This window comes from Falco naumanni, chromosome 12, assembly GCF_017639655.2.
Source record: "Falco naumanni isolate bFalNau1 chromosome 12, bFalNau1.pat, whole genome shotgun sequence".
Taxonomy (NCBI): domain Eukaryota; kingdom Metazoa; phylum Chordata; class Aves; order Falconiformes; family Falconidae; genus Falco; species Falco naumanni.
In genome coordinates, this window is record NC_054065.1 from 24,417,180 (window position 1) to 24,437,947 (window position 20,768).

At 41.8% G+C, this 20,768-nt stretch overlaps 1 protein-coding gene across 16 annotated transcripts in view; it reads right to left on the reverse strand.

The window, feature by feature from the left end:
• ESRRG (estrogen related receptor gamma) overlaps positions 1-20,768 on the reverse strand; it is a 396,844-nt gene that overhangs the window by 222,628 nt on the left and 153,448 nt on the right. For 5 of the 16 annotated variants that reach the window (XM_040612409.1, XM_040612424.1, XM_040612427.1 and 2 more), the window contains one exon: positions 2,370-2,428. The exons of 10 other annotated variants lie outside the window; for them this stretch is intronic. In XM_040612409.1, the coding sequence (XP_040468343.1) occupies positions 2,370-2,428 (59 nt within the window). Of the gene's footprint in view, positions 1-2,274; positions 2,429-20,768 lie in introns of those variants that run through there. One more of the 16 variants, XM_040612413.1, reaches the window with a different exon arrangement.

Here is a 20,768-nt window from a genome sequence, read left to right on the forward strand (position 1 = left end):
ATCCTGATTTCAAACACAAGGGTTTACTAGCATATGCTCTCCACAGCTGACATGGTAAGATCATACAGTTTTATCAAATTAATATTCCAGGGCCCAGCTCTGATATTAAATCCCCATTCCCCACCTCCCCCTTGAATAAGTGCCTTGGTTTCTATGCAAGTAATTTTACTTCCTACACTTAAACAACAAGAGAAACCAGGATTAAGCTCTGCTCATGATGCGTTTTGGTCTACTGAATGACACAAGGTAGACTTGTATGTACAGGATGCATACCATGACATTCCCACTGGAAACTGAAAAAAACCCAAAGCATCCAAACGCAAAGCCCAAAAACTAGTGATATTCAAGGATAATACAATACTCATTCACTTAAAGAAAAATTTTTAGTATTGAATGCATATTGAAGAGACAAATGAAATACAGCCAGAACAGCAGAAAGCATGCTTTTGGGTAAGAATGCCCCAAATAACGTCCCATTTTAGAACAGTGCTAAGACAAGACTGACAAAAGAAAGTGCAATTCAGCTTTGAACAAACTGCAAATAAGTAACAAGAACTAATTATTTAGAAAGCCCTTCAAGATCTCATGGCTTTGATAAAAATGAATTAAAGGGTGAAATTAAAAAATACAATTAAAACTTAGACAAGATGAGCTGAAAGAGAAAGAGAGACAAAAGCAGTGAAAAGAAACAGATCCAGCAAAAGTACTGGTCTACTTTATTCTAATAATAGAGTCATCAACAGAGTATCTGTATGCACTAACACCTAATTTGAGCATCCTGAATTCTGATCTTGATTTCTAGAGATGGCAACTACATATTAAAAAAAAAAAAAAACACTTAAATTGCTCATTACTAGAAATAGATTGATTTGCATGAGAAAGGTTCAGAGTTACATTCCCATTTCATTTACAAATATTAAGATCATGAAATGAAGTCTCAAAGTCCTAACTCCCGGGCTAACACTTCCCCCCCATAGGTAACAGCATCATTGCCCGGGACCTGGGAAATAACACATCCAGTGGCCACAGGGAAGAGGCAGTGTGAGTGAGCCTGGCAAAAACTGGAAAAGATCTTTGGAGATGAGCATGAGAACCTGCGGTTCCGTTTGGTATTCTAAGACAAACAAATAGAGAAATATCCAAATGGCAAACACCACCAGCAGTGAAGGCCTGACTTTATTTACATCCATCTGAGTACCTGACCACACATGTCAGGGGCAAATCGCTCAACCAAGTCAAAACCATGGGACTGTTCAGTAGAAGCAGAAAGATCTGCTCATGCAGAGCAACCTCCAAAGCCGTGGTTGTGCTCAACCTTTCTATTTCTCATTAGTTTTCCTCCCTTCAGCAAAACTTGCTGGTATATGAGGTCAGCTACTTTATTCTTAAGTTTGTGAATGTAAAATGACCAAAGAAACATGAGTTTACTGTGCCACAGAAGATAATTGCCAGAGCAATGCAACACGGTGTATGTCGGGCACAAGAGATGATGGCTGATACTCTATGGTCAGCACAGTTTGAACTGCTTGCTGATTTTAAGCCATGGTTTGGGTTTTTTTTGGGGGGGTGGGGATGAGTGGGTGATGTTAAAGTTAATATGAGCAAATCACCAAGGTATTAGAAAAACAGCAGCTGATGAACCTGCTGCTTTAGACAATAGCTCAGGGATCTAGATTACTGTTTTGCCATACTTCCAGCTCTATGCTAAACATCAGGCTGTCAGAATTGTCTTCGCCCCCCTGAATGCTACATGTGAAAACTCTTATTTTTGTGTTCTAACACTTATACCTAAGTATATAGTTAAGTATACAGTTAAGAGCCACCTTAGCGCTCTTCAAAACCATCCCGAAGTATCAGATCTCCCTCTGTTTTGAAGGTAAGAGTTTGTTTTACCCAAGGGAGCAGCTTGTCAACTTCTAGGACCTTCAGCCACTAATCTCTCTCTCACCTCTAAGTGTCTAACATGCGTTTCCTCATTTTACCTTACTGAACATTCACCGCTGCCAAAATGCATGTATTGAACGTAACAAGAGCGCTGTCTCTGATCACCCTGGACTCTCAGAAAGTTCAGGAGCAGGGCCAAAACTGAAAGGTTGGCTTCAAGATTACGCGTGAGCCACTGCCACGACTGAAGCTGTACGCATCAGGGGGCACACACACACACACACCACCCCGCTGCTGGCTGCAGTCTCCCACCCCCCCGGCAGCTCCTGCGTGCTTGTTCCACCAGACAAACGGCAGAGGAGAGGGAGCGAACCCCCTTCGTGGACTCACCATCCTTTTCTAGTCACATTCACTACGCATTGCATTAGAAAATCGTAACGGTGTTAAAATATTTTGGCAGGATTTGTTATGGCCAGATCACTCACTTCCTTTGGGACACACAAAGCCTCCTCTGGCAATGAAACAGCCCAAATGTCAGCAAATCCTATAGAACAGAAAACGGTCTGTCAATGTAAAGCCTAAATGAATCTCCAATTAAACAAACAAAAATATAACATAAAAAATGCACATACAGAGAAGAGAAACAACCTAGAGATGCTCACTTTCTATTAAGGGTTGGTTGTGGTTTTTTTTTCTCCCGTCCCCCCAACCCCGCCACCCTCCAGAAACTTTTAAACAGCATCCCAGTGTATTCATCACAAGGTGCTATTAGAGCACAAGCTCACTCCAAGTGTTACCAATTCACGGACAGATTAGAGGGCACATTAATAACGTAGTTAATATGAAGTGTTTAGAGCCTTTACTTCGGTGACAAATACGACTCAGCCAAATTTCCTGACCATTGAGGCCACGGAGGAACAATTTGGTAGATTTCATCAACAGTTCTAATTATGTTCCTGTCAAGTCGAGAACAAAGTAATCCATAACTGGGGGGCTGCTCGGAGACAGTGCCACGTGAGAGTAATTTATGCCCAGGGCCCTCGCTGTAGTTAGTGTGCACAACGCTTGACTAACAAGTGGGTTCAAAACCTGGAATTTATTAGGGAAAACGCAGCCCTCCAGCTCCGAGCAGCTCGTCAGGTGCAGGCTTAGGAGGAGTTACGAGGCAAAGTCTCCTTGTTTATACAAGCATCCGAAGCCCACGCTGGCCTCAGCGGGTTTTAAAAGGCAAGATTTCAGCCCAAAGCGTGGCACGGGCTTCTGCCAGAGCTGGGGAGCCCACTGCGGAGAGCAGGGCTGACCCAGCGCTCTGAAAAAAATGTTCCAGTCCTTGGGACACCGGCACCACCACCTCGCAGGCTGAGCAGCACCGATGCCCTTTCGCAATCCTATAAATAACACGCTAATGAAAGATGCAAAGGGATTATTAGTAACAGTAAACTAAAATGCCACAATACACGACGCATTTCTTACCGCAGCCCAACTGGGAAACAGGCTGAGAAAGGGAAGGAGGCGGGGGGGGTAAACGGGGGAGAAGCTGTCATGTAATTTTGAGTCATTTTCCACTGTGATCTATATTGGGATGTGGCTTCTATCCTTTCAAACGGGATCATTTTATGTATGACACTCTTGCTGCATTTCACAAAAAGGTAGGAACGTCTCCCGAGCACTAGGAGAGGTGCAAAGCCTGGCAGCGGTCACTCAGGACCAGCTACTTGCGTTAAGTAGTAAGATGTTAGGGAAAGCAAAATGATGCATTTCAAATGTAATTAAGAATAGTATCTGTAAACACAGGGCAAAATAGCATTAGCAAAAATTAGATTAATGTGATAAATACAAAATGCCTAATGGGTTTTAAAGCTTAGTTTTCTGAAGGTAACTGTGGGCATAGGCTGCTGTCAGCAGGTTTAGATTTTTATTTAACAGGACAAAAATCATAGGACTTGACAAAAAAAGTCATTTCACAGCGAAGACACAAGCTTACAAAAGCGTCACCAGCTAACCACAGCAGCAGCCTGCTTTAGTGGACCAAACATCAGCTCCGATAAGGGGAATGCGCCCACCCAGGACCCCTCCTGGAGACTGACATGGCGTGTGGTCCCGGGATGGTCACCTTTTTCACCCATGTTCCCCACCGGTGAGATGGGTGCAGACGTGTGAAGACAAGGTCATTGTCCCCACGTGGCGTATTTTACCAGTGGATTTTTGGCTGTACAAAAACTTTACTTAGCTTTGCTGAACTGCTGGTTTTACTTCACCTATTAAATAGTAGTTGAACACCAGCACAGAGCGAACGCAGAGCACGGTTGTGGGGCACTACAGCAAAACCCTGAGCTTCTGCTGTCACACTCTGCTGGGGTTACTTATTCAAATGTGCTTGAACCTGTAAGTTATTTGATGTCAAATGCAGTGAATTTCCCAGCCCTACTGAGTGGGACAGTATCAGTCTTGTGCAACTGAAGCTTCGCAGAATTGTGATTACTTGCACCCTTTGCATCCAAGGATTAAAAAAAAAAAAAAAAAAAGAACCAAAAAGAAACCCCACAAAACCCCCAACCAAACCACTTACAAGGACTGGTGGCTTAAGCTTCACAAGAAGGCAAAGTGAAAATGGAAGGACACAGTCCCATTCTGCAGATGTAAAAAGAGAAACCACTCTGGTAAATCAGACGGACGGTGATTTGGAAGCTGAGTGATGCCTGGACATTATAATTCCCAGACTCGTGATTCAGTCACAAGACACGCTTCCTTTCCTGGTGAAATGTCATGCTGCCTCATGCTTCTGTTACAGAACACATCTTAACCAAGTGTAGCAAAAGCATGATGATCCCATTAAGTATCTAACATCTAATACCTTGTGAAAACTAATTTAGTGCTTTATCAAATCTCTAGTTTGTATGTAGAGCATAAACTGGCTACATTTGCTAATAGGGCAGATTGACCCATCCCATATATTATCAAACCACATCAAAGTCTGCTGGAGGACATAGCCTTAGCTACTTATTATCCCTTGCATTAACTCTCTCACTAGCTACTCGACCAATACATTTTCCTGTAATACATCTGTCATGATTTTGCAGAGAAATCAGCAATTCTGAACAGTGCAGCAGTTAGAGACAGATAACAGGACTAAACCCATCATGGTCGCCTGGCTTTCCAATCTACTGTTAATTGGCGCAGACGAAAGCCCCGAGAGCTGGGCTCGCACAACAGCACGCTGCTGCTGCGCCCCAGAGAGTCGGCCTCTTAGATTTGTATTTTTAGAGCTTTAGCCATTCACATGATTTCTTCACAATTTATTACATACAAGAGAGAAATAAAGAAATCGTTGGATGCCAACACCTACAAATTTACAAGATTTATGTATTAAAAAAAAAAGTTGTATTAAAAAAAGTTGTTTTTTTCTTTAGCAGAAAAAGGGCATCTTATGCAAGAGAAATAATGACTTAGTAATAAGGAAAAAATGCTAAAATATTACTCCTAATAATGTTAGCAATAGTAGACGAAATAAGAACGTCTTTCTTGGCTTGGATGCTATACAATTGTATTCCCACATATTATATTTAAGGTCTCATTTGTGACACTGTATAATGACTTACATATCTGAAGCCATGCTTCCAACTGTCTGGCAACTTGCATGTATGGCTTACAGAGAGTTTGGGTTTAGCTGGTTGGTTGGTTTGCGTTTAAGCCACAGTTGCTACTATTTTCTGTTAGACAGTGTTTGTCTTTGGACTTGGAAATCCTGAACCATTGTACATGGGGGTCTTACTGACCTTTTCTGACCATTTGACTACCTATCATCACCGTAACCCAGAAGCTAGTGCTAGTATATATTAAAAAAGAAAAAAGGCAAGGCAAAACACAAAACATACTCTCTCTCTCCAAAAAGAAACCAAACTCAGTCAGTGGAAATAAAAATTGCCTCTCTCACTTTGCATATGTGATTGTATATAGTTCTGAACTCATCTCCCTTGTACAACCCTAGCCATTCACATTTAATTCTATGGCTTCAATTGTTTTCTCTTTGTACAGTTTCTCAAGCGCTATCATAATCTTTTCCATTATAAATTCTGGCCCTTCATATCTTTAAACAGTAATATAAACAAGTAAAAGGCATTTTTGGGGGGCATGTGTGCATATCAGTAGAAGTGTAGTTTCTTGGTGATCCCAGATCCCATTAGTGATGGGTCATATTTAATCCAGAAAATATTAAACACTGCTTACAGCCCAGCTGTGGTTTAGCATCACCAATTCAGGCAGGCCAATACAGAGAGTCTTCTACTGGGTAAACCTTCCAAAAAGTTACTTTTAGCCAGGGGGGAATAAATTAGATTAAAAAGAAAAAAACACCACACCAAGAAACCCAAAACAAAAAAAAAGTGGGTAGCGAGTTAAAACATCACGATTCCACGTTATTGAATTGAACTGCAAGTCTCTGGAGCCTTATTCCCCCCCTTCCTTCCCCTCTGTATTTTTCTTCTTCTGTTTTTATGTTGAAATCACAGGAACTACGCAGCCTAGCAAGGCTGTAATCACTCAGCAGGAGCCTGGCACAAGCACAATGCAACCACCAGCCAGGCAGCAGGAAAATGAAGGAAATCTCTCTCTCCCTCCCCCCCTAGGTTTCTTAAAAGGGGCTCTCGTGAATGAATCTTCCCGGTAGCCACCAACAATTTCTTATTCCTTCCGAGCAATCATCAATTTCAGCATCAAGTGGTTTAGTGGCTCTACAACTGGTAGTGGCAGCAGAGTAAGCCCAGCATGCAAACGTTTTGGCTAATTTAAAACCCTTGTGCTGCCGAATCAAACATGACAAGACAACAGTAAAAAGAGAGGCTATTATCCCAAATGAGAGTCGGCGGATGGCTGAAATTGGCTTGAGTGGCAGAGACAAAAGAGGTGGAAGGAGCAGGGACAACCAGGCATGATAATACCAGATACAGCCTACTCTTTCTCCCCCACTCCCCAGCCCAGTCACACATACCGCTACCTGGAGGAGAAAAAGCAGCATTTCTGAGTTTTGTGGCCAGGCAGAGAAAAATACGCTTTAAGAAGATTCAAAATAAATTAGTACTTGGTAAAGCATCTGCCCCATGGGCATGGAGAAACTTAACTTCCAAGAGACGTCGCCCTTTCAACAGAAACCCTAACACTCCGAAGACTAAAAACTGTCATTTCCTACCTGAATTCATGTCCTGCTGCCCAGAGTTCATGGCCATGAGTGAGGATTGGAAGCACTGATTTAGGATAGAGTAACCTTAAAATAAGAATAATCTGTGGCGTGGCTACTGGTGAATAGCTGCTACCCACACATTGCTCACCAAGCGCCCAGAATTCAAAGAGCTGCTGGGGAGGAAAAGTGGAGGGCAGAGGAATTAATTTTGCAAGGCGTTTGGGAGACCACAAGCAGACTGATGATGTTCAGAGCCATGAACCCTGGTGATGGCTTGCAGCTCACAGAATGATGACCTGTGGGATCACTGGAGAGCAAGCAAGTTGTCTTTTGCAAGATTAACAATTTAAAAGTGCTGAAATTAATTTTGTTTAATAGCTGTGGGTGCAGACTCCTTACAAAGTAGGTTGCAAGGTCAGCAAGCTTCCTAAAGCCTTTTAAAATGCAGCTTTTTATAGGGACAGTAGATTTAGGGTGGCTTAGGGCTTAAAGATCTAAAAAGCAAAAGAAGTGTAAGAGGTCATTTCCTACCACTTCCAAATCTTGGGTGAAGACACGTGCCCTGTCTCACTTCTCCCTCTGTAACATACACTTACTGGTACATCCAAAGCTACCTGATGCAGTGTGGGTTTTTGGGGGTAGGCAAGGTGAAAAAAGACATTTAAATCAAACACAAGAACCAGATTAACCAGTATGTAGCAGGTTTAAAGACCCATTGGAACATGCCTACCTGTGTGGTAGGAGAAAAGAAAAAAAAATTAATAAAAGATATATAGGAAAATGAGAGACTGGGAGGGGAAGGCAAAGGCAGGGAGAGTGCTCACACCATTGTCGTCGTTCCAAAGTAGCTCACCTGTGATTCACATCTGCTTCCTTATACAAGACCATACCCTGCAATTACTGTACCGTACAGAGTGTTTCAAGGAACAGCTTGGCACACCACTGAAATCCAGATCAACCATTTAAAACACTTGCTCAGCTTCACACCCTAGTACGTGTGAGCTATCACTCACATCGTACCAGCACATGCTGGCTAGCACTCCCTAACAGGACGCTTTTGTTCTACATTTTTAGCAACAGCATCCAACTAATTGGACAGGTAAAATACTTTTACTCATAGCTAGCACAAGTTTGGGGAATAGAAACAGGGCATTTGTTTTACACCACTGCGTATGATGGTCTGAATTTGCTGAATTAATCCGCAGGGCTTTGAAAAGTATTCACAATTTGTGCAGTTGGGCCTGTATGAACAGTGGACTCATGATTTCAGGCAGGATTCTAACCCCCAAAAAGGCTGCAACCCAATGCAAAAAACATTCAGTGTTTATACACATCCACCACATCTTGCAAGCACATCTTCCCAGGGAACAGAGAAGCCCAGGTGAGGATACGATCACAATAGTTACAGCTCGTGCTTCATCCCACCCACTTCTTTTAAACTTTCCCCCTCTTCCACCAAGTGAAGGAAACACGGTTTGCTTTCCAGAGAAAACCCAAACCCAGTAAGATGCCAAGCGTGGACACACAAGCGTCGCCACACAGCCTGACCCTAGGACAGGAGAGCGTCACCGAGCAGGGAGACCTGCACCAGCCACGGAAATGCTCCAGCATTTGTGGGCAGCCCAGAGGAGAGAAGCGTGTTGTCCCGTGTAACAAAACTTAGCTGCTACTGTCCTGCAGGTGGAGGGTGCCATTCCCCTGGCAATGAGGTAATTGACAGTCATTAGAGAGGGCAGAATTAATTCTGCTGTGAGCCCGCCACTGACAGCGGCCAAAGCAAATGCACCAGCCATTTTTCTCTGCCCCTTTCACAGGGAGTTAGAACAAAGAAAGGGGCCCCTGGGAAATACTAAGACACCACAAGAAAATAATTTTAGATGCATATTAATATTGCCACCGAATAGCGTATGCTTTCAGGCTGACACATGCTGCTCGTGCGGTGGTTGTTCCCTTTTCCCCCACCCCCCCTCAAAGTTGAATTCATATCCTCATGCAGCACTCCATGAAAAGCCCAGTTCACAGTTCAGCAAGGCACTGCTTGAAAGGCAAGCCGGATACAGGTCCTTAGGGCATCTCATCCATCCTGCACTTGGATGGCATTCTCCACCAAGGGACCCCATTAGGAAGGAAGGGCAAGCTGAAATCCTAACCCAAAGCAGGCTGAAACAGCAACGGCATACTGGTATAGCAGCGATGGATGAGACTCCATTTGTCTTCAAAGCATGGGAAGCCAATATATCTGCTTCACTGCAAACTCAACTTTACTTTCCAACCTTGTAGTGTACTTAAAGCTAAAACGTGGATCAGCTTTCTATCCGGGGATAAGGCAGCAGAGAAGTGTCACCCAAGACTCCAATTAAACAGATGGGGAGTGACGCACTTCCAATGCAACTCCATACAGCAAAACACCCCGAGATACACTCTCTGTGCTTAAAATCAATCGCCCAGGAAGGTATTGCCACAAGCTACGAAAGGTTTCCTTTCCCTTCCCTACAGTGGGATAACTCAGAAGCATCTTACGCTAGTACAAAGCTTGCTGGAAAACGCAGTGGCTGTAGGACTGCTATCAATACCAGAGGTACCGCAGATGCTGCTCTCCCTACAGGCCCTTCCAAGCAGGAAGAAACAATACGCTCCTTCTGCAGCCCACGTAATTATAGACTTGCCAATATTGCTTTATATTTCCCTCTTCATAAAAGAGCTTTGTATCAGTGTTGAACAAGTTGAGCTGTGAGACTAGTGCTTATCTGGAAGTCTCACAGCTCAACTTGGGCCTGGCAGAAGTAGGTGCAGCTTCACTCACATCAGGAAAGGCGATTCTGTTTATACCAGGCCTGAACATGGCCAAACCAGCTTCCTTCAACACTGCTTGTGAAAATATTTAAGCTTAAGTAGGTGTAATTCCCTCATGGATAATATATAAGTATACATCTCCGGACTTCTCGATCTCTTTACATGTTCGTATAGCCAGTATGTAACGTTACAGCACAAACTCACATTCTTCATCCGTGGGGCCAATTTCAAGGAGAACATAGACATTCAGATACTGTAATGTGAAACATGCTAGGTAGAAAAAAAAATAAATTACACTTTTGAAAGCTAGTCACCTGCTTATAGGAACCTCTAGCCAGGGCTCTTATTTACAGTTCAGTGGTATCTACTGTTGCAGGTGAGATCCTCCTGCGCCAGGAGCCATACAAGTGCGAAGAGAGAAGACCGCCATGACCAATACATCATGCAATTCAAAGAGACCAGCAAGAGAACTGCTGGGAATTGAATGCACGTGTCCTGTGCTCCAGCCAGGAGCCTAAACCTAAAGGTTATCCTGTCCTAGCGTAGCACCATATCACCTCTAGCGCCAATTAGGCTGACCAGAACTGTATATATCTACCTGCCTATTCAATTCATATCGAGAAGGAAGGAGAAAGGGGGGCGGGGCGAAGAGAGAGAGAAGAAACAAAAAAGGCAAGGTCAAGCACTTAAGTATGAGCCACGCACCTTGTATCAGTAAGAAACACCTCACACAGCCCCAAACCCCCAGCCCAACACCAGAAACTGCTGCCTCCTGCTAAGTTGTAAGTCAGCTCACTCCAATCGCCAGACCAGTTCTCTTCTTATCGGCGTTCAAGACCACAAAAACGTCTCCCACCAAAAGCCTTTTTATGCATCTCTGTTTATTGTTCTCTGTAAATCCAATGAGAAGGCTAACGTAGGTGTTCTGCTAATCTACAAAACCTGATTAGCGTGCACCAAAGACAAGGACAACTATGTGCTCCGACATGCTGAGAAACCTCACAGGGTGGCATCCTAAGCGACTGCAAGAGCCGTACAGATGAGATGTCTAACAAGGCTGTCCCAAAACTCTGATTTACACTCCCTGCCTCAAAGTTTTGACTTTTTCCCTACACAGCAGACTTTGAATTGGTCCTGGCCAGCAGGAGAGAGGGACAAACGCAAGAACTACCCTCTTCAGTCCAATTCTCCGTGGGATTGAACATTTCTCATGAAACAAAGACGCTGCCTCAAAAGCCTGTTTTTCCTCAACCTGTAAAGTTCTGAAGACCTCTCCAGAAGTCTCCATAGCCTAGAAGACGGCAGTGAGCCATGAAGCCCATCCACACCTCACCAATGCTGTGCCTCAGCAGATCTCCCTGCCCACAGTACAGCACTGGTTTTGAATGACTCACAAAAGAGGAGAGTTGGAAAAATAAATCCAGGATCCCGGCAGAAAACAAAAGAAAGGAAACCCAAGTCAGCCAGCCTGAGCTCCAAAATTATTTGTATGAACATCTGCCTTCATGTGACACAGGTGAAAAGAGCTTGCTCTTTCTCTGAAACATCAAAAAAGTTAGATTCTGCCAGTGATTTCTGATGTAAGTGTATGTAGATAGCAGGTACTAACTTTACTGAAGTCATTGCCATACCCAGGATTATTAAGTGCTGGATGGGGCTTTGAGCAACCTGGTCTAGTGGAAGGCATCCCTGCCCATGGCAGGGGGGTTGGAACTAGGTGGTCTTCAAGGTCCCTTCCAACCCAAACCATTCTGTGATTCTATGATCAGTTCCAGGAGAAACAATACCAAGCCTTGGTCATGAAACCTAATGTGATTCTATTCACCTCACCATCCTTACTCCTTACAACCATGAGGCCAAGAGATACCATACCATATAATGGTTCTCCCAAGCCCAGAAAATTGGAAAGCTTACTATTTTCGTTTAAAAATAAATAAATAAATCTTGCAGTCACTTTTGAACTCCTGTCTGTACCACTGGGACAAATGCATTGAGTATCAGGAAGAGAAGCACTAGGAGGGCTTTTATGATTCAGTACAACAAAAAGAAAAAAAAAAAAAAAAAGAAAAAAAAAAAGATAAAGGTGTTGCAAAATGTCCTGTTCCTATTCTGGTAATAATCTCAAAAAAAAAAAAAAAAAATTAAGACTCATGTCAGAAAGCATGTCCCCTATTTTTATCAGGATTTTAGGTTTAATCCATGTAGAGGATTTCCAAACTAGCTTTTATTATAGCACCAAAACATGCTAAGAATACTGAGTGAATTAATCAAAGCACCTTGATTCACAAACGGAAAAAAAAAAAAAAATAAAAATCAAGAAAACCTGAAGCCCCAAAAGAAAACGGGGTAGTAAACACTGAATTAATTTTTTTGTCTCTTTTCCCTTAGGCATGTGGAGCAGTCCCATTACCGATACAAGATGGTCAGGGGGCTGTTTGGTGGGGTTTTGTGGGTTGGTTGGTTTTTTTTGTGGTTTGTTGTTGGCTTTTTTTGGTTTTTTTTACTATCTTACTTTTTCATACAGAGACGAAGTATAAAGAGACTTTTGGGAACTGACCGTGGTATGGAGCGGGAACAAGATGCCTTCAGCCCTTCTCCATAAACCATTCCATCAGCAGAAGTCTCCGGCAGGTCGGAGACGGACTAACTTCTCCAAGGTATTAAATTAAAAGATGTTGAATTAAGTTAAATGCCCCACATTGAATTGACATTTCCCTTTTTTAATGCAAGCTAAGATTGATGAAAAATACCACTTATCTACATTAAGGGTCAAAATATCCAGCAAAAGAAGCCTCTGGTTCAGCGCGTCAGAGCAAAGTCAGTCTTACATAATCCGGGGACCAGAACGCGGATCACATTCTGATGATCCAATTAATGGTGGGATACTTTGCAATCAGCCAGGAAGCAAGGCCCCTAACAGATTGTGGGGCTGTAACATCAATTTCTTAAGTGCATTTAAAGGATTACAAATGTTAGTCCTGGCTTGAGATTGAAACACCTATTGAGGTGCTCTGAACCACATTACAGTAATTGGGTACCTGAATTAATGCCATTTCTTCTGATGGGTGAGTTGAACACATTGGAATTACGGATTTCTTTTGCTGTTTCACTTTCAGCGGGGTTTTTTTTTTTTTTCTTCCCCTCCTCAGAACATAAATCTAAGGCAGAATATCTCTTTTTATCTAGATAGCTTTAATTACAGCCCCGAGGCACCCAAGTACTGTCCTAATTTTACCTCCTACATTGTTTGGGTGCATTTCTTTTTTTTTTTTTCTTTTTTTTTTCTTATTATTTTACCATGCAGTGACATTAAGAAGGGGATAAAATAATTTTTTTCTTGAAGCTTCAGGGGGAAGGGGGGAATAGGCTGCAGAGAGATGGAGAAAGAAGATTCTTTCTTTTCCTTCTCATATCCTTCTTCCACTATGTAAACCTTTTTATGCATGCACCAGATACCATTTGCAGTGTTTTACACCTCTAGAGAGCTAGAACTAGGGCTGCCTCAATTAGTCTTCTATTCCTTCTGAGGTCAGTTCAAGTAAAGGTCTCAATCATATCAAATTGGCAGGAATGCTAACTACCTGGGTATTTCAAACCATACAGGGTTTAGCCAAAGAGCTTAAAAAACATGTAGCTGATTTCAAGAGCATCTAGCGAGTATACAGCATAAAGCCGTACATGTGCACCAGAGACTAAACTCACTCACCTGGTGCATGAAATGTTTAAAAATATGAAATAGGTTAGGGCATAGGTTTGTTTGTAGGGCTTTTCAGCCAGGCAGTGTCTCTGTTAGACTGCGGTACGCAGCATATAGGACACACGCGTTTTCCTCTTGTATCTTATGAGTTTTGATAATTAGAGTTATAACAGGGAATTCCATCCATTTTTGTCCTCGGCGTATGTGGCGCTGACATTTCAGCGACCTCAGCAGTGATTTCTCACTTGCAGCTAACTGGAATGTACACAACCATGATATAATGCTCACACTGTGAAAAAAGAGGTGGGAAACAGAGCGTGGTATTCTAAATATTCCAGTCCACTCTGTACATTTCTTTTATCTGGTTACAGCACAACAAGCTTAGATATTCTTTTAATTACTAATAGACCTCAAAAAAAAAAGTAATTGAAGTTATAAAGCATGCATGCAAGTATATATAAACACACACTTTATAATTCATGTATTATACATTCTTTCAGAGGTATTACAACTTTTTGTTCTATATGCAGGATTCTGTAAGAAACTGCGATGCCACAGTGATTCTGCTATAATTTTGGTTTTGCTTAAGATACCTGTAAACAGCAGATAGAGGAGCTATTTATCTTCTTTGCTGGTTAAGAGGAAACCTTAGCGTATACCTTAGGGGAGCTAAGGAAGCACAATGATTTAACAGGCATATGAAGGGAAGAGACAGCTTCTAGTTCCGTAATAGAACTTTCTGATGCTCAGGAAAAAGTGGTTTGCATGGTTTGGTCGGATAGCCTTTTACAGTTAACTATTTTTATTTTATTAATTTATTTCCTACCACATAAGAAACATCAGATTTAGGAGGGGTCACTGGGGACGATTCAGCTGTGCTTCTTGTTTCTCTTGAATGGTTTTGAATGTTCCTTTATTTTCCATTCCCACTAAGGCAGGCTATTCCTAGAGTTTAGAAATAACCCTTCTGAAACACAATGAAACCTACAAACTATCTCCACATAAGAGGTAATTAATCAGAGGATAGACATAGCTTCATTGTAAGGTCCAAATGATGAAGCAGGGCATAAGGATTTTCAAGAAGTGCCTCAAATTTCAGAGCAGTTTTTGACTCATTAGATCATGCTGGCTGAAATGATTTACATACAGATAATGAAAACGCAAACCCCAAGGACTAGTTAGCTGTTTAGCAGTGTATACATTTTATATAAGCATTTCCATACATCTAGTTTTAAATTCATTAAAAAATTAATTGCTACCCAGCGCTCTACATTGCACAGCACGCAGCTCCAATGCACTTTCTAAATGACTGCCTTCTATCACTCCTCCAGTGAGCCTGCAGACAAGGCAGACTTTGCTGTCTTGAAAGCCTTGACTACCAATTTGCAGCAAAGCTCATGTTTATTATAGTTAGAAAGAATCACGAACCGAACTTCAGGAAACATTTGGGGGTTTTTTTTTAGTATTTCGGTAATGTTTTGGAATAACAGAAAAACTTTCTCCCTCTCCTCCTTTAGCAAAGGCAGCGTGATGCCCTTAGGAGTCCACCACAGAGACACCAGCAATAACAGCTCCAACATGCTCAGAAAGCACTGACCTCACTAACTCTCATTTTGGACCCGATCCAAAGTTTATTGAAGTCATATGGAGACTTTGCATTAGCTTCAGTATTTTTTAGTTCAGGCCTTCCAGTCCCATTCCCCCCTCAAAACCTTAATGGAGCTTTGCTGTGCGAGCGTTAACTATGTTGTTATTGCCGTGGCACATTCAGCATGAAGTGCCTAGTGATAACGTCGTCCCAATGTCTGTCTGCTTTTTTATGGCTTGGGTAAGAAGAAAAAAAAAATTTATTTTCCATAAGTAATTAACAAAAATTAGTCTTGGATTTTTACAGATGGGTAATGATTTGGGACCCAAGGGGGCCTAAGGTTCACTTTTTAGTAATAACATTTAATGGATAAAAATTTAAAAAAGTCTTTCCACACTCCTTCCATCATATTTCCCAAATATTTACAGTGTACACCTCGGGTTTGAAATAAACCAGGGAGAACTAATGCATTGTTTACACTTGGAATCCGAGGTGGCCCCGTCCCAGCAGGGCAGTACAATGCGCTGTATCTTTCCCTTCTCAGTACTTATCTTAATCTTAATAACTAGCCAGACAACTGACTCCAGAGTCCTGGGCTTATCGACTGGAATTCGTCACATGCACACAAGAGAAGACAAGAAATGCATTATATAACAATGCCATACAAATCATTATCTTTTAATATTTAAAAGTATGTATTCAAAGTCTGATATGAAACCATTTTGGTTGAACTCAATTCCACTGGTTGTTATTAAATTTGATAGCAAGTGAACAAAAATACACTTGTAACGTATTTATCTGCAGAAACGTTTATTTGCAACAGATCAAAAGGCTGCTTCTTACTGCATTTTAGTTACTGCTATCAAATGCAATCTGCTTTTTAAACATGCTTTGATATAGGAAGACTATTTTCAAAACAGGTTAATAGGAAATATATAATGTTGGTGGTTTGTTTGTTTGTTTTTTTTCAGGTATCCTAAGCAGCAAGAAATACCCAGAGAGCGAACAGAAAGTCTATTGCGCCCTCACTGCAGGCCTATGACATGATTTCTTTGGAACAAGTTTCTGTAAGCTACAGCAAAACCTGCATCCACCAGGCACTTAGACTGTGCTTTCAAAACTGTCACATGGATCTGAATTTTGGTTCTGGTGTCTCTAAATGGCTGCCTTTTTTTTTGTTTGTTTGTTTGTTGCCAGGAAGCAGACACATGTGCGAACCACAGCATCAGGGGTGCTTTTAGTTGCAAGGTTTTTGCTGCGAGGCTTTTCACGTCTTTCTCTGTACCTCCATGGTAAGAGCTGCTCGAGTATATATGCACCATGTGATGGAGCAGGGGGGGCAGGTAGGGGCACACGGAGAATAAGGATTAGGAGCCCACTCCTGCAGAACGAGGGAAGGGACAATGGTTTTGAACACAGATCCTGTCAATAGCCCCTCTCCCTTCGCCTGCAGAAGGATAATGGAGAAGATGGATACCTCACACACTGACATTATTTTACCATGCACTTCAACTGGGCTTATACAAAATAAAGATGAGTTAAGAAAGATGCTGTAAATTTACTTCTCTGCTTACTTTGCTCTAACCCAGCCTATAAAGCGTTACTCATGGCAAGTATTCACACCCTCACGTTCAAACAGACAAGCACTGCTAGTGCCAGCTTTTCCCAAATTTCTCTTCCACATCAAAAATTTTTGAAGCACACCCTAGGCCAATCCTAGTGTTAAATCACAAACCACAGTAAATCAATTAGTTAATCAATCCCATCAGGCAATCAATTAACATGAACTAAGAAATCCCTGAGCAGACATATTCTCATGCGAACAAAGGTCACCCACCGGGGCCTTTATATGTCTGTTCATATTAGTTTAAGCCCAGGTTTAGAAGGAGAAATTTTCCTGTGATAACAGTTCTTTGTATTGATGTGTCAGCACAGACACCTAGTCTCCGTGTGTGTCTGGCAGAGATCGTCTGTATTTTTACTCATGTAATAACTAGAGGCCACTTTCAGAAGAGGGAATCTGAGATCTGTGCTCTGATGCAGCGAGAGACGAGACCTCTTTCAGTGCCACCGAAATGACTTTGCGCCAGGCTTTGTAACCGTACCCGAACAAAAGAATGGACTGGGCTTTTTCAAGCACACACGTCAAAAACGGCAAGTGCAAGTGGACTCGCCATCACCCCCAAACACTTCATCCACGTTGCAAAGGTGATTATTGCATCCATTTACTGCGGTCAGGTTCAGTCTTTGTAAGAGCTAGGGAAAAAACATTTTGAACACCTAAATGAACACCTCCTCTGTGACACCTGAGATTCCCCTTTCTACTCAGAACTATTAAATAATTACATTAATTACCAGAATTTTATAGTCACATGGTAGTTGCCACAAGGATAATCCACAGTTCAGTGATGAATCCATTCAGTCAGATTTACAACAGACTTGCAACCTAAGGAGATGAGGTTACCTCCACCTATCAGCTGGAAGAAACTGAATTTTTGGGGTGGGAGGAAGAAAAATCTAGGCACACAAGGGTCCACATAAAGTTCATAGCAAAGCAGAAGTTCCGGCAGGGCCAAATGTGGATGGTAACTTTAATTGCGTGATATGAAATGATATGGGTCAGGCCTGCTGACTTCTGCTTGATCACCATCACTACTTCTTATTTGGGTATGGTTGTGCTATGAGGTGGCTCATCAGCATAACTCTTATAGCAGATGATCAAGCTGTGTAGCACCTGGTCTTCATTTACCTCCAAAATCCATTGCAAGTGCAGTGTCCGTTCTGCATCACTCCTTTTCCACTAAATAAATTGTACATTTAGCAGCAAACATGGTATCAAATAAAGTCTGGAATGGCTCTTCTAATCCTAGCCAAAGTCAGGGAAAGAAAGATGCCTAGAACAGTGCAGAATTGGCCTAACTTGGGACAGGGGGGAAAAAAATGCAAAGGTATGAAAATGTATTCAGCAATGCTCTCGGTGCTCAGATCCAGCGGTGACAGGACTATAAGCAGATGCATTAGGTTGGAAATATATCAAGGTTAGATTAAGCTGCAGAGTTTCCATTTTATTAATGGTCTTCAATCTGACTCCTTAATAAAATGGAAACCATTTGTAAAATTTTGATCAGAATCCACACTTAGCTTTCAAATGCTTGCAACCTTTGGGTATATTCGGGAACAGATTTCAGAGAGCCCATGCCTAAAAATGAAGGAGAGAAGGGAATGAGAAGGAGAAAATGACTCGAGGTGAGTCAGACCTTGAAGTGAATTATTATGTAAACTGTGAGTTAGGCTAAATGAAGAAACCGTTGGGACAGCATGGTGGGTTTTTTTGCATGGATCGCAGAGATGCTGCACTGGACCACTGCAGCATCTGCCACAGCAGTGTAACTAGAAGAGTAAATATCTGAGATGTCTATATTTAAATGTTATCCTCACTGGCATAGCAGAGCCACTGGAGTGCTGCTTGAAACTGGAAAGCCCAGGTGGCCGGCAGGCTGAAGAAGGAGCGGGAGCTGCAATTAATGCAATGCTCTATCATTATCAATTCATTCAAGTTTACTCTCTCCTGTTGGCAGGGAACAGAAGAGAGAACTGTTTTACCTAACAGTTACTGGAGAAAGAAGTGTTGTTGAATAAAATAAACGTGACAGGAAAAGAAAGTTCCTAGAAAAATCACCCCTCAGCTGCCTCTCTCATGCAGAAGGTAGCCTGCAGAGAAAGAAACTAAAGTTTAGGTTTCTAATGTAAAAAGAAGCTGAAACCCATGTTCAGAGCTACACAAAAATTTCATTTAGTAGTAAGCCTGCCAGAAGGGGAAGGGAAAAAAAAAAACCTAAAAAAAAATCTCACAAGTATGTACACTGTGCTGCTGCACTGTTGGTATCTGAAACCTGAACAAGAAGAAATCTTAGAGGCATTATTATTCATATATGGCAGTCTGTGGATTAATTGACTATAGGCTTACACAGATTGCTGAAATGACTTTAACTGGGCTTTTTGTCTGGTAAGTGGTTGGATCCAAAGCAAAAGGAACACATGGAAAACAGAGGACTGAAGTTCTCCTTCAGAGAGGGAGAATCACATCATACGATCTCCAAGCGGGATCAGAGTGTTAAAAAAAAAAAAATACAAGGAGAACAGTAGAGCATCATCCACACTGACTTACAACCTTCAGTAAGAACAGTTGAATTATCCAAGGCCATGGCCTTTGTTAGCAAGCAGAGGCTTTTCCTAACACTTGAACCCGATGACGTCTATACTAATAAAGCTTACATCCATAATGAAGCATGAGCACTTCCTCTGGGAAAGGCCTGGAGCTATCAGGAAGGACAACATGGTACTGTAACAAATTAAAAGTCTGTTCTCTCCCTTTGACTTTGATATCTACTTGGATGACATTTGCAGCACTGATAGGGACAATGCTACAAAAGGAAGAATGTTGATTAGTCTAGCCACTAGAAAGTCATCTATTATCCTAGGAGACAAATCTGGAAATTTTTAATAAAACTCAACACTGTCACTTCACCTTACACCTATGCCCAAGACATCCTCCATACACCACATCACTCACCAGTCCTTCCCTGTTGGTAGACTACTTCTTGAAGTTATGTTGAGTAGTGGCACAGCAAAGATTATAAACTCAGGTGAAGTTCACCACAAAAAACAACTAGATGACGACAGGACCCATCTCCAAACTAAACCAGCGAAGTGAGTCAATGTCTTGCAGCTTTTTGGGGGACTCCAGCAAGACTTAAACAAAATGCTTTGTAGTGTCCATCTCATAATGAAAGAGAAGGTACTCAGCAAGGTGCTAATCCAATGCAACACACAAACTAGCAGTTTATTTTAAACCAAACTTGATCCTTATTGGGAGCCGAGATATTTGAAGCACACACAAGTAAAACTAATTTAACCTTTGAAAAGTTATCTCCGGAGGGAAGAACAGAAATCCCTTTATAAGATTTTTAAGCACTGCAATTATTGACGAGGACTATATTACTTCAGTTTTCTCTGATCAGAAAAAAAAGCAAAGCCACAGGAGACATCAGCAGCTGTCAGGCTGTTTTCCAACTGCAATGAGGTAGTTTACAGTGGGCTTGTGCCAGTCTCTTAAGACCCAGTTAAGAAGCCTTTTTAAAATGCCTTAAAAAGCCAACTCATACATTAATCAAGTTGAGCCCTCATCCATACTTACTGCAATACATCAATTACCATGTCTTTTTTTTTATATTTTAATAAATTCCAGTTGACAGCAGACACCTTATTAAGGCTCACTAAAATGATACAATAAGTAAAAGGCTATTAATATTGCTTTTTTTCCCTGCTGCTATTGTCTTGCCGCACTGGTCTGCAAACAAATTCAGGCTGCATTACAATTAATGCCAATGGAACTCCTTCTAACGACTTCCAGCTTGCTAATTTTTTACGCTAATAATAAAAAAAAGGCATTGCTATGCAAGAACGGCCCCCTTTTATCATGCTCGCATGGCACACTAGAGAGCTCCTGCCATTGTTCACATGAAAGACAATTAAACCCAGGAACATCAAACCCAAAAATGACAATCTGCTAACCAGCACTGGGTATTGCTGAATTCTTTTCTCTATTTTCTGAACTGATAGAAAACAAT